The sequence below is a fragment of the Sus scrofa genome, chromosome 1 (genome assembly GCF_054392235.1).
Source record: "Sus scrofa isolate SSC_HxYL_T2T_F1_AM1 chromosome 1, Sscrofa_HxYL_maternal_Yorkshire_Landrace_v2.0, whole genome shotgun sequence".
NCBI lineage: Eukaryota > Metazoa > Chordata > Mammalia > Artiodactyla > Suidae > Sus > Sus scrofa.
In genome coordinates, this window is record NC_139383.1 from 226,557,429 (window position 1) to 226,571,530 (window position 14,102).

A 14,102-nucleotide genomic window follows, 5' to 3' on the forward strand; every position below is an offset into this window, starting at 1 on the left:
GGAAACAAATATACTAGTTTTACTGAGGAAAAAAACTGAGGTACTGACCATTTTGTAAATTATCACTAATATCAATATGTTCTAAAGTGTAGTTATATTGAAAAATTAAGAATGAACTAAGAACAATAGAAACATTACCTTTCAGTCCACTGTGTGTGTGTGGATGAAGAGGGGTGGAGGGTGGGTTGGGGCTGAGGACCAAATCCTCTTTAAATATATGAACAAGGAGAAAAGGTAAGAATTACTCCTGCCTCTTCCATAACAAGAAACAAACTGCAATGATAGGAATAAATACATCAGGTAATCCTAATCTCTTTACATTTATTATATTATTAAAAGAAAAGCGTAATGTCTAATACAAGTTGCAGATTTTATCATTTGAAATACTGTTTTGTTTATCAATGCCTAAGTATAAAACAGAAAAGGCAACACTGAACTCCTAATCTATTGGTTGGAGGAGGGGCATGGATGAAAAGTATGTCTGCTTTGTTTATGGTATTTTACTTAAGAATATACAAATGTGGTAAAAATGATCAATACTAGAAAGCATGTATGCAAGGTGTTTGCTAGTTTCTTTATACTTTTCCATATTTTAAAAACAAACTGAAACCCCAGTAAGCATAGAACATGGCATAGATATTACTTTCCTGCCTTTGGCCTGAGCCTTATTCTTTATAATTAACAGAAGAATTTAATTAATATTTGGGTTGTTAGAAAAGTTTTAGTATCACTGTGCATAATGTCTGACACATAAGTGCTTAATAAATTTGAGTTCCTTTATTGTTAAAACTGTTTTGGTTTCTTAGTATATAGATAAAAACCTGTTTTTGAAAGGCTACTTGCAGGACTTTGAATAAAACACATAATAAAGTAAGTATATTCCATCTTGTTCCTGCTGCTAAATATGACTAAAATCCCTGGACAAAATATATAAAGCAACTATCAAAAGACTGAAAGGTGGAAAAAGGTGGTGGCCTGGGTAGGCACTTTCAAACTTGAAGAATGACTTGGACGTTTACTGGGGTTTTTCTTTTGCCGCCTTTTTACTTTCCTTTAGCTTGGGTACAAGGAAAACCTAAATCTGAAAACATCAATGGGTATAGACAAAGAAAGAAGGAATGGCAGAAGAATGACCTACAGGGAAAAAAGCCTCTTGATTAAACCTGACCTATTCCAGATGATCAGCCATCCCCCTAGTCACTGCATGTGGCTAGGACAGTGGGGAGGAGCTCTGTGGGCCACTCCTGCCCTGTACTGAGTGAGCAGCTGCAAAAAGGTGGTACCTTGACCATCCCAACTACAAACTGAGGGAGGGTTGCAGAAGGGAGGGAACTGGAGAAAAGGTTCCTTTAGATCTGTTAATGAAGTTCTGGGCAGATGCTCAAACAGACTACACGTGAATCAACCTGGTAAAATGAACTATGTGTGGACTACTGCCCAAGTTTCAGATTGATTTCTGGGTAGCACCCAAGTGGAGACAGCACTGCAAAGGCTTTGAAAATTGAACAAGGCGGGCCTGAACCCACTGAATCTGAACAGTCTGCCTTATAAAATAGAAGACTGAAATAGGAACAAGATTCTGTTGTGGCTCAGTGGTTAATGAACCGGAGTAGTATCCATGAGGACGTGGGTTCAATCCCTGGTCTTGCTCAGTGGGTTAAGGATCTGGCATTGCTGTGGTGTAGGTTGTTGCTATGGTGTAGGTCGAAGACGTGGCGTGGATCCTGCACTGCTGTGGCGTAAGCTGGCGGCTATAGCTCCGATTAGACCCCTAAGTCTGGGAACCTCTATATGCCAAGGGTTCGGCCCTAAGTAGACAAAAGACAATAAATAAATAGGAACAAGATTCGCAAAATACTCACAATGTCCAGGATCCAATGCCAAATTATTCACCGTATAAGCCAGGAAAAATCTCAACCTGAATAAGAGATTTAAGGAAAACCCAAACAAATTTTACAACTGAAAAAATACAGTAGCCTGGAGATAGATCACTAAGAATTATGTACTTCGAACGACAGACCAAGAAATGAATAAAAGTGATTGGAATCCCACAGACCTGTGGGACAGTGACAAAATTAGCATTCATGTAATTACTTCTGAAGGAGAGAAGAAAAGGTACACAGCTGAAGTCACATTTGAAGAATTAATGGCTGGAAATGTTCTGAATTTGACAGAAGATATACTCTAGATTCAAGAAGCTGAACGAACCCCAAACAAGATAAACCTAAAGGAAACCCATGCTCAGTCACATCATAGTTTTGAATTTCTGAAAACCAAAGAAAAGGAAAAAAAAAAAAGGTCTTGATAGAGGCTAGGAAAAAACATTACCCATAGAGGAAGAATATGAATAAAAGCAGATTTCTTACCAGAATCCATGAAGGCTCAAGTCTTGATGGGAGAGAATCCACTTCCATGCTCACCTCCTGTGGCTTCAGGACCTTCCTTCCTAGCTGTTGGCTTCAAGTTTTTTGCCACACAAACTTCTCCGTCAGGTAGCTCACCAACATGGCAGCCGGCTTCTTTCAGAATGAGGAAGATTCCATCACTTCTATTCATTACATTACGTGTACAGGATGAAAGCATTCCAGCCCCACACTCAAGGAGGGGAGGTGACAATGGGGCATGAAGACCAGGAGGTAAGAGATCACTAGGGGCCAATGAGAGGTTGCCTACCATACTACCAACCACCTTATTTATATTTTATAGTCAATTAATTTGGATATTAAAGAACTCATTTTAAAAACAGAAGCTCTAGTTCCAAAGCATTAAAAAGATTAATAAAATTCAGTTCCTTATCTACTGGTAGGCTGAAGAATTTAGCAATGGTCTAAGATAAGCTGGGTCATACTGTGTTAACAACTCAAAAACCTTAGTGTCGGAGTTCCCATCGTGACTCATCGGTTAACAGACTAGTATGGCATGAGGACTCGGGTTCAATCCCTGGCCTCTTTCAGTGAGTTAAGGATCCAGCATTGCCAAGAGCTGTGGTGTAGGTCGCAGACATGGCTTAGATCCTGTGTTGCTATGGCATAAGCTGGCAGCTACAGCTCTGATTTGACCCCTAGCCTGGAAACCTCCATATGCCATGGGCGTGGCCCTAAAAAAAGCAAAGCAAAGCAAAAAGTCTTCATTTTTTCCCTGAGGAAATAAGGATTAATGAAATTGATGGGTTGCATTTTAAGTACATATTTTTGTAAGAAATGTCATTTTCCAAAGACTTACAACCTAAATATCCATCAGATAGATTTCAGGATACTCATATATAATGGATTACTCACTAACACATTCAGATTCTGGCAGGGTCCTATTCTGTTTTGTCTGTTTCATCTTTTCACAATGTTTATTTCCTAGAATTTTAATTTCAAATTACTCTTTGCACAGCAGTTTGTTTTGTTTTTGGTCTTTTTAGGGCTGTACCTACGGCAGAGTTTCCAGGCTAGGGGTTGAATTGGAGCTATAGCTAAGGGTGTACACCATAGCAACAGCAAAGCTGAATGCAAGCTGTGTCTGGAACCTATATCACAGCTTACGGCAACGTTGGACCCTTAACCCACAGAGCGAGGCCAGAGATCGAACCCACATCCTCACGGATACTAGTCAGTTTTGCTACTGCTGAGCCATGAAGTAACTCCAACACAGCAGCTTGTTCATATTCTATCAACACCATGAACTTTCATAATTCAGGATAGTTGTAAAACTCTTGTCTCTTGTTTTTTTTAAATCATTTGGTCAGCCTTCTTTGTTTCTCTAGCTAGCTCTTCATTTCTTGTGTCCAATGACTGGTGTTCAACTTTTGTTCTTCTCTGCAGTGTCTGATTAACCCATTACTAAACATCAGTTCTTTTAGAGATTTAAAGGTGTGGTGTGTGGACAGTCAGCAGTCAGTGCACAAGCAAGGGTAACTCTTCCCATTGCGAGCTAGTGTCAAGCAAACCAAGCTCAATTCCCTCAAGTCAGTCAGAGAAATCACTTAGGTAGGTCATGAGTGCTACCTTTCAGGGTATCCTGAGAAAAATGGGGAAAGGTTTGATCCCTGATATGCAAAGAGAAAAACAGACTACGGGCAAGTCATAGCAGATCTCTATCTAGCTCTTATTTAAGCAGGATCTATACTGACATCTAAAGATTTAAGCTTTATATAGACAGGGGCCCTTTCTGTTTGCCTAACTGTTAAAACAAGACTGTCAGAAAGCTAAGGATGTTTTTGATTGCCAGCTTCCAGAAGACTACCTAATACTCTTAAACATATTAGTGTGCCCATTATTTGTTGAATGAACCATATTATTTAGAAGTGAGTTCTAAAATTAGAGGATCTGCCTACTCTAATTAGAAACAAAACAAAAATCCTCCCCTTATTTTTTAGCAGCATTTTATTTTTCTTTTTATTTATTTATGTCTTTTTGCTATTTCTTGGGCTGCTCCCACGGCACATGGAGGTTCCCAGGCTAGGGGTCTAATTGGAGCTGTAGCCACTGGCCTACGCCAGAGCCACAGCAACGCGGGATCCGAGCCGAGTCTGCGACCTACACCACAGCTCACGGGAACACCGGATCGTTAACCCACTGAGCAAGGGCAGGGACCAAACCCGCAACCTCATAGTTCCTAGTCAGATTCGCTAACCACTGTGCCACGACGGGAACTCCAAAAATCCTCCCCTTGTGAAAGTAGCTTAGTGCTTAGCAATCACTGGATCCTATTAAATGTAATAGAATCCAGTGAAAACCTCACCTTTCAAACTCAAGCCTAAGAGACAACTAGATATTATGTACCACCTTCCACAAGGGCAACCACAGCACTTATGAAGATGTCTTCCCACCCCTAGTCCCACCCCAATTCAAATCTGCTTACTCTTGATTTCTAACTACCAATTAATAGAATAAAGAGAAAGATTAAACTGCACCACATGGCTATAACTGGACAATCTTTTTTTGCCTTATAGATTTAAGGAGATACTGATTAAAAATACTTAAAAGAGCAATTAGTAACAGTGTAAAGTCCTTAATTTGGATCCTGATTCAAACAAACTTAGTATCTATGTATGACATTTGAGACAATGGAAATGTGAACCAATATTCACCACATATTATATAATTGCTGTTTGAGATTTTTTTTTGGTTGTACTTGTGGCATATTAATTCCCACACCAAGGAATGAACCTGTGCAACAGCAGTGACTCGAGCCACAACAGTGACAATGCCAGACCTGTAACCCGCTGAGCAACCAGACAACTGCTAGGTTTTTTTGTTTTTAAACATGTGACAGTGATATCATGGTTATGCTTTCTAGAAGTCTGTGACCTCCAGATGCAAACTACTTATATAAAAAAACTTGAAGTCCTTTAAAAAAAACTGTGTAAGGGCAACACATTCTTGACATTTCTAAACATGTTAAACAATAATCAGCCTTTTTACATAGTCTATCATTTTATAGCAGAGCTAAGACCACATATAGCACAAATGTGGGAACTCCTTGTTTTGCCAGTAAAAGTGATAAAACCAGTTCAAGTAGCTTGAACTGCCAGATGTTCCCTACCCTTCATGCAGACATACGGCCAGTGCAGAGGACAGAATACTAGATGATGCAATTTAATGATTCTTTCTCAATCTAATTTAAATTTGATTCTTCAAAGTAAAAATGATTCCAATCTTTAAAACTAGCCCTAAGTAACAGTAGCTCTAATCATTGTGCTGTTTCCCAGAATGTGATTTTGAGTTTAACTGAATACAGGAAAGGCACTGAAACCAGTTTGGCTTATTTTCAGATGTGAGAGCCTATGTAGCTCAGAAGTAGATTGCCAGGTTTGGACTCAAGACTGTTTACAGCACAGTTCTGCCACTTCCTTACCATATAAACTTTGGCCAGTTTCTTAGCCTTTCTGTGCCTTTGATGTTCATCCATTAGAAGGGGATACTAGCACTTACTTCTTAGGATTGTCAGTAGAATTGAATTAATACACATGAAAATGTACAAATGCAAAGCAAATACTCAAATATTGGCTATACTTATGGCTTTGAATTCAGGGGTAGAAAAAGTGAATAATATTAACGCTTTTCTCTTATGAAAATTTAACAATATAGCATCAGACAATAGAACTGTTCTAGAATATTCCCATGATTGTGAAATAATTGATTGTTGTAAAACTGAACATGACTGAGTTGTTATAGATAAAAGTCATTGGGTCCTTAATTCTAAAAAATCTGTCTGTGCTTCAGATTTTATACTAATTCTTATCACCAAAAATCAAAACAAAGAAAATTCTGCAAAATGTCTGTTCCAATAAACACACAATGAAATACTCTGGAAATTACTGATTCTTACAAATACCTACTAAAATAAACCAAACAAATATAAAAAAGTGAAGATGAACTATTTTTCTGGTCATAAAATATTTATTAAGGTATACTTTAGGGAATATAGTGAATATAAAATTTAGGATCACAATATGAAGCAATTTCAATCCTCTCAAAAAGTCAGCCCAGTCCTCAAATGTTCTGCAGATGTAAAACCACTGGTGAGACTCACTAAAAGCAGTTTGACTAGAACAGAAGAGGCTTTTCAAGAACATTTACAACTAGATCTGAATACCTCTTTTAAGTGCAAAACCACACCACATTACACTAATGCAGCAACAATGCATTCATATTGTTTTCATTAGTAGTCAACTTGCATAAAACACCAGGAAAAAGCACAATGGAGCTCACAAAATCGACTAAAAAAATGAATCTGTTCTTGCAAAACACACAATGTAATGGAAGAAGACATTAAAAATGTATTATGCACACTATAGAAGCTGTGTTCATTTCAACAATCTCAAGTGTCCCTTCCTTTTTGTAAAATCAAATTACATGAACCAGGCACAACTAATATTAGGGAGGCAGTGTGTAGCTAAAATTTCATTTAACTAATTATTCAATGATTTAAAAAAATCCCCATAAATCTTTTCTGTCCTGAGGTAGTTGCAAAATAAATCATAACTTGGATATCAACTAGAGCTGAGGCTTTGACTTTTTACTCATTAAAACTGGTTGTTACTGACAAAACTACCTTTTGATATTTAAAAGACAGCTGAGAAATGGGCCTCTTACTACACACACAAGATGATGGCTACGTAGGAAAGAGGATTAGCTGCTTCAGAATGTGAGAGATGTGGTCCACCATTGCTTCCACCCCTCCCCCACCCCTAACCATTTTCGATTATTTGTCCAAAAAGCCACTGGCAGCAACACAGTAGAAGCAGACAGATCATCGTCCTTTGCTGTAGCCAGGGAAGAAAAGGTCAAGTAGAGTCTGCAGAATCTTATTGGGAATCATGATGTAATTCTGGCCAAGATCATGCCGGCAAGCAGGGCAGGAGAACACTTGAGCCTTAAAGGAGCGCTGTAAGCAATCCTAAGGCAAAACCAAAAATAAATGAAACATAATTTCATCTGACGGTAAAGCATATAGAAATTCACTTTAAAAAACTTAGGCTTTTAGGTAGGAACTCGAGTTACTGTTTGGCAACAAGAAAACATGAAAGATGAACTATAAAGGAATGAATCTGTACTATAAAAATTAACCTGCGGATATGGCTTTAGCCCCACCTCTAGCACATATGGTGAGACTGCAGGTAAACAACACCTTCTTACACATTAACTTCCTCAATCAGTAATATGGAGGTGCAACAGGATTGACAGTTGATCCCCAGCCCAGCAAAGTGGGTTAAGGCTCTGGCAGTGACTTCAGTTGCAACTATGGCTCGGATCTGATCCCTGGCCTTTGAGCTCCATGTGCCGTGGGGCAGCCAAAAGAGGAAAAAAAGAAAAAAAAAAAGTTAGAATTCTGCATGGCTCCCTCTGGACTCACATTCTAGTTTAGATTTTAATCCTATTCTTTCCTGATAGAGTGCTAAAGAAAATTAGGGCCATCTCCTGCTTTAAACTGAATTATGTATGTACTTTATCAAATCATTTATCAAAGAATGTTTTCCAGAAATATTCTTTGCTCTACTTAAATGACTCAAGGTCAGACACAAATATACATGTAGAAGGTTTGTTTCCATTTTACAAAAGCAACTAAAGTTCAAAAGTTAGGTCAGGGCACATAACCACCAAGCAGTAGAATAAGATACTAACTTTGGTTTGACTAAAATTCAAATTTTCCTTTTATACCACACTGATAACTCAGTATTCAATTCCTCTGGGTATCCTGCCAGATATAATTTGCTCTAGATTCCAGTAAGTACATGAAATTATTTCAGTTTGCACTACCACATATGAAACATACATAATGTTACAAAAAAACAATACTTCCTTTCCATTTCATAATTTCAAACATAATAAACTGCTGAGATTATATAGATTAGAATTACTATAGAATTAAAAGGTGCATTCACCACCAAGATGTAATTAAATGCCTCCTACTGGCAAGGTTCCGTATCTATTCTGCTTTATAAAAAAATGCTTTTCACATGCTAAAACCAGGTTTGGAAGTTATGTGAGCCTTTGGCACAACAAGGGAAAACAAGAAAAGAATTCTACTCACTTTACAGACATTGTGGAGGCAATCTGTTGTTACAGGTTGGTAAACTAGCTCCTGGCAGCAGACACACATGAAAGATTGTTCCAGTTTTTTCAGAAAATTCTAGAATGGTACAAGAAAAAGAGGTTAGCATTTCATACTGTATTCATAGAATTCCATGTGAATGGGGAAAAAAAGGTGTCTTCATCACATTTATTATGTTTTTAATTAAGAAAAAAATCAAGTACTAATTTAAACTGCAGGCAAATGTGTAATAGGAAACGGAAGAAATCTCATCCATTAGATTGACACATTAGTTTTAAATCTTAAGAGTTGTGCTGGAAAAGTTGCCAAGTCAAGACATACAGTTTTTAAAAGTGAACCTCATATTTGAAGAGATTACAATTTTTCCCTTAAAAAAATCATGAACAGCTTGTCTCGAGGTCATTATATCAAGGTCTATTTTCAAAAAGTTGTACGGTATTCTAGTATATGAACATGTATTATCTTTTGCTCTTAGAAAATGTCAGTAAATACTTACTTTTTTTATTGCACTTGGCAGTAATACTCTGCAATATCTTAGATGGCCAAGAATTAACATATGTATTTTCCTAGGATAAGTTTGTGTTATTTTGCCTCAAACCAAAAAATCCTGTTTTTTCCTGGTGCTTATCTTTACTCAAATTGGGAACAAATTATACAAGGTAGAGCCATCTAAAGCAGACATAATCAAATGAATGAATCATCTTTAAAAGCCATTACTAGGCTCTATTTTATCGAAGCTACTTGTTTCTTTTAAATTAGAAGGTTAAGTAGTTTTTTCAACCATCACCAGGATTATCCCCCAGTTATTTTTTGGTAGTAGGAGAATGTACTTTTATGTCTGTTTTTTTGTTTTGTATTGTTTTTTATTATAGCTGATTTACAATGTTCTGTCAATTTCTGCTGTACAGCAAAGTGACCTGGTTATACATACATCTTTCATATTATCTTCCATCATGTTCCATTATAAGTGATTAGATATAGTTCCCTGTGCTATACAGGAGATGTTTGTTCTTTGTTACCAGACAAAAGTAGAATCTGTAAGAATTTCAAAAAAAAAAAAAAAAAAAGATTCCATTTCATAGGTATGTCTTGATACTCAATTATTTATGAACATGGAATATAAATACTTTGTTGATAATTCACTTGACATTACCCAACACATTAAAAAAATATATCAGTTAGGGGAAGGTATGGAAAAAAAACTTTAATTTTAGTACCAGGTCACCGTTCTCTGATAAACTTTGTTAATGACTGCTATTTCCCCAGTACCTCCACATGAGTGTATGCACTATCAACATTTTGAGGTCCTACAATGTGCTGGGCACTCATCTACATAGCAGTAATGAACAGGATAAGTTTGCTCTCGTGGAACGTTCCAATCCTTTAGGAGAACAGACTTTTTTTCTTTTTCAGGCTGCACTTGGCAAATGGAAGTTCCTGGACTAGGGGTGGAATTGGAGCTACAGCTGCCAGCCTGCGCCACAGCATGGCAATGCCAGATCCGAGCCACATCTGCAACCTATACTGCAGCTTGCAGCAATGCCAGATCCTTTACCCACTGAGTGAGGCCAGTGATCCACAAATTCACATCCTCGTGGATACCAGTCAGGTTCTTAACCTGCTGAACCACAACGGGAACTCCCAGGAAAACGGATTTTTAAAAATTCAGTTTCAGGAGTTCCCTTTTGGCTCAGTAGGTTAAAGATCTGGCATTGTTACTCTTATGGTTCTGGGTATTGCAGTGGTGTAAGTTCTGTCCATTCTTGGCCCCAAAACTTCCACATGACAGACACAGCATGCCACCACCCCCCCAAAAAAAATTCAGTGTTAGATAGTAGTAACTTAGGAAACAAAGCATATTAAACCAACATGGTCATGAGTGGCTATTTCACAAAGGACAGTCAGGAAAGGCCTCTCTGAGTGTATTGCTTTGTTTTTTTTGTCTTTTTGTCTTTTCTAGGGCTGCTCCTGCAGCATGTGGAAGTTCCCAGGCTAGGGGTCCAATCGGAGCTGTAACCACCGGCCTACACCAGAGCCACAGCAACGGGGGATCTGAGCCGTGTCTGCGACCCACACCACAGCTCACAGCAATGCCAGATCCTTAACCCACTGAGCAAGGCCAGGGATCGAACCTGCAACCTCATGGTTCCTAGTTGGATTCGTTAACCACTGAGCCGCAACGGGAACTCCAGGAGTAAGAGATTTAAAAGTGTACTTGATGTGCACATACCTACCAAGTTTCCTAGGAAACTTCGCTAATTTTTAAAACTGAGAAATGGGATATACTGAAAGCCTCAGATTGAAGCCCAATACACACATCCAACCCAGACAATAGATGTGCAAAAAGAGAACTTCCATGTGCACTCGGGTGGCATGATCCTTCACCTATACCTGCTACTTTTTCTTCTGCCCATTCATACCTGGAACTCAACTGAGTTATCACTAACCAGCAATGTCCTCTCCAACCAGAGAACTAGATCAACAACTGCTTGCTGTTTCTTACTTGTTCTAAGTGAAAATGAGCTTGATGTACCAGAGTCAGACTCTCCATATGCCTGGGTCTCTTGGCTAAAATGCAAGTTAACACTCCTCACAGAGCTAACTCACTTTTCTCTGTCCTCCAAACATGTAGGTCTTATTCTACCCAAGGACAACCCAAAATATCACATCCACAGACAAAACAAAAAACAACTCCAATATCAATCCAAAAGGTAATTGAAAAACTTAATTTCTAAGTTTAAAAATTATATCATGAAGATTTTTCCCATAATAATGACTTTTTCGAACAAAAAGCAACCCAAAATCTTTACGAGTTCCCTCTACATCTAGATAAAAGTCACGCATAGATATGAATGAACCCCATTTCAACCACACAAGAAGTTCTGGCCAATGCACTGACAGAAATAAAGGAAATATTCCAAGAAAGAAATTACTAAAATGATGAAATGGATTTAAAGGGCGGATACTAGAGCTGTAATAGCTGATGCACATCACATCTGAAAGGATCAAAAGCAGCTATTACACATAGCAAGGGGCTACTATCTGTAAGGAAAGAGAAGAACCAAATTTATAACCAAAATTAGAGAGACAATAAAAGCAGTGAGCAAAGCAAATAGAATATTTATATTTGAAACCCCTAGCTTTTGGGATCTAATAAGAAAGCTTCATTGCAAAACACAGCTAAACACAAAACTCACCCATCAAGTTAACCTTGAAATTCTCTTTCACTTAAAAAATGGAAAAAAACCCAAACACATGAAATACTTAAATCAGTGCTGATTTATTTTACCCCAAGGTTGAACATGTAGGTAACACAAATTGTGCTCAGTTGCTCAAAAATGATTCTGCAGGTAACTATGAACTGTAACAAAGACTTTCCTGATGAATTTTAGATGAAGCTGAGTATGTTTCACAACTGAAAACTATTCCCAGGAACAGCATCTCTTCAAAAGCTATCTAAGTTCAAGCTCAGAAAGGTCAAAAATCAACATCTAAGAGGCCTAACATCAATTTAAAACTGTTCAAGTACTGCTTCACTTCTGAAAGGTGGTAGTACTGTTGACAAGACTGGAGAAAAAGATCAAGTTTTAACTTGATCTTGTGAAAATGATATTTCATAGGGGATTGGTGGGTTTGATCCCTGGCTTCTCTCAGTGGGTTAAGGATCCAAAATTGCTGTGACCTGTGGTGTATGTCACAGACACAGCTCAGACTTGGCATTGCTGTGGCTGTGGTGTAGGCTAAAAGCTTCAATTCCCATTTGACCCCAGCCTGGGAACTTCCATATGCTGCAGGTGCAGCCCAACAAACAAACAAACAAACAAATAAACAAACCCCAAACTTTACATACTGGTCCTTCCACAAGCGATGCAAGAACTTCATCCCACAGCTTCTGGTTTTGATGATCTTCTCTGATTAGATGTTGCTGTTGCGGGGTTAGTTGGAAAGCCTCAACTGCTTCTGCTGAATCCGATGCTTTTAACACTTTGGAGGCACTTGGACAATCATCTAGATTTATTTAAAAGTAAATCAGCAGACTACAAGTGGTCCTAAGCACAACTATGAAATCAAAGAGTTAACTGGCACCAGTAATGTTTAGCTTGAAGGTAACTAGCATGAAGCAACATCTAACTTCCCTGAAGTTCAGGGTACTTTGTTGTTTGGGCTCTGATACTTATTAAAATACAGGAAAAAAAAAAAACCTTACCCCCACTTCTACCTCCCACCCACCCCCATACTCCCCTCACAAAAAAAAACCAAAAACAAGAAAAATACCTCCTTTTTCTTTTTGTCTTTTTAGGGCCACACCCACGGCATTTGGAGGTTCCCGGGCTAGGGGTCTAATCAGAGCTGTTGCTGCCAGCCTAAGCCAGAGCCATAGCAATGCCAGATCCAAGCTGCGTCTGCAACCTACACCACAGCTCACTGCAACGCCAGATCCTTAATCCATTGAGCAATGCCAGGGATCGAACCTGAAATCTCATGGTTCCTAGTCAGATTCATTTCCACTGCATCAAGACAGGAACTCCAACACCTCCTTTTTCTTTTACTATCTTTTGAGTTTTCAACTTATTCTCTTAGTATTTCTCTTTCTTAGAAACTATGTTATCAGGACCCATGTTCTGCCATCATTACCTACCATCTGTAGAAGGTGCTCTTTTTGAGGCTCCACTGGCTTTCTTTGACTGTCCTTTAGTCTTCTTCCCTTCCTTTTCTGAAGGGTAACCTACTGGATACTGATGAGGGAAAAAAGGACAATGTAGATTTAAGCTTCTACAGAGAAAGGAGGTTCTAGATTCTGGTCAGAAGTTTTAAAAGGTCATGTGTCAAAATCTATACTTTCCTTAAACTGAAAGGAATCTGTACTTGCCCTAAATTGAAAGGTTTTATAAAAAGTAAAAAAAAGACTATTAAAATCCCAAATCCAGTGTAAAACCATGTAGTTTTGACTGTTAAGATAATCCATTTTACAAAAAAATGATCTTAGTTTCACATCTAAAAGAAGAATTTTCAGGAGTTGTGACTAGGTGGCTTAAAAAGCCTGAGGAAGAGAAGAAAGTGGACTGTAGATATGAAAGTAAGTGAGGATCAACCATAAAGCACAATAGATGGTACTCATATAGATGGGGTTACATGAAATCTTGGAGCCAATATTAAAACAGAAACAAAAAAACCCCCTTAAGGGCCAAATCTCTATCTCCCCAAATAGGGGGAGTAGGTGGGTGGGAGAGCTTCTAGACCTATAAACACTAGATTACTCAGTATCTACTCAGTATCAACTAAAAGGTTATACTTTTAAGAATAAATTCTACCCTATTACACTTGTGATTTATTTGCTATCTTTTATTTTTGACATACTTTGTGATAACACTCAGATTTAAAGTTCAATATGTAACAAGCCTCATCATTTATATTAACTTATCATAGTTGCTTACTTCAACTGTTTCAAATTTAATGGATCTAGAACCTTGCACTGCTGAACAGCAAACTTGTTAAAAAAAAACTTCTGAAAAAGGATTTTATAATAGGTTTTAAGAATATTCTGTTATAAAAGGAAG

General features: G+C 38.0%; 1 protein-coding gene across 12 annotated transcripts in view; it reads right to left on the reverse strand.

The window, feature by feature from the left end:
• Window positions 1-6,369: 6,369 nt before the first annotated feature.
• The window catches only part of UHRF2 (ubiquitin like with PHD and ring finger domains 2), a 77,405-nt gene continuing 69,672 nt past the window's right edge, over window positions 6,370-14,102 (reverse strand). For all 12 annotated transcript variants that reach the window (XR_014822041.1, XR_014822043.1, XR_014822027.1 and 9 more), the window contains 4 exons: window positions 13,184-13,280; window positions 12,395-12,552; window positions 8,524-8,622; window positions 6,370-7,389 (listed from right to left, as the gene is read on the reverse strand). Coding sequence is in view for 3 of the 12 variants with exons in the window: in XM_021063942.2 (XP_020919601.1) it covers window positions 7,243-7,389; window positions 8,524-8,622; window positions 12,395-12,552; window positions 13,184-13,280 (501 nt within the window). In the remaining 9 variants the exon portion in view is untranslated. The remainder of the gene's footprint in view (window positions 7,390-8,523; window positions 8,623-12,394; window positions 12,553-13,183; window positions 13,281-14,102) is intronic.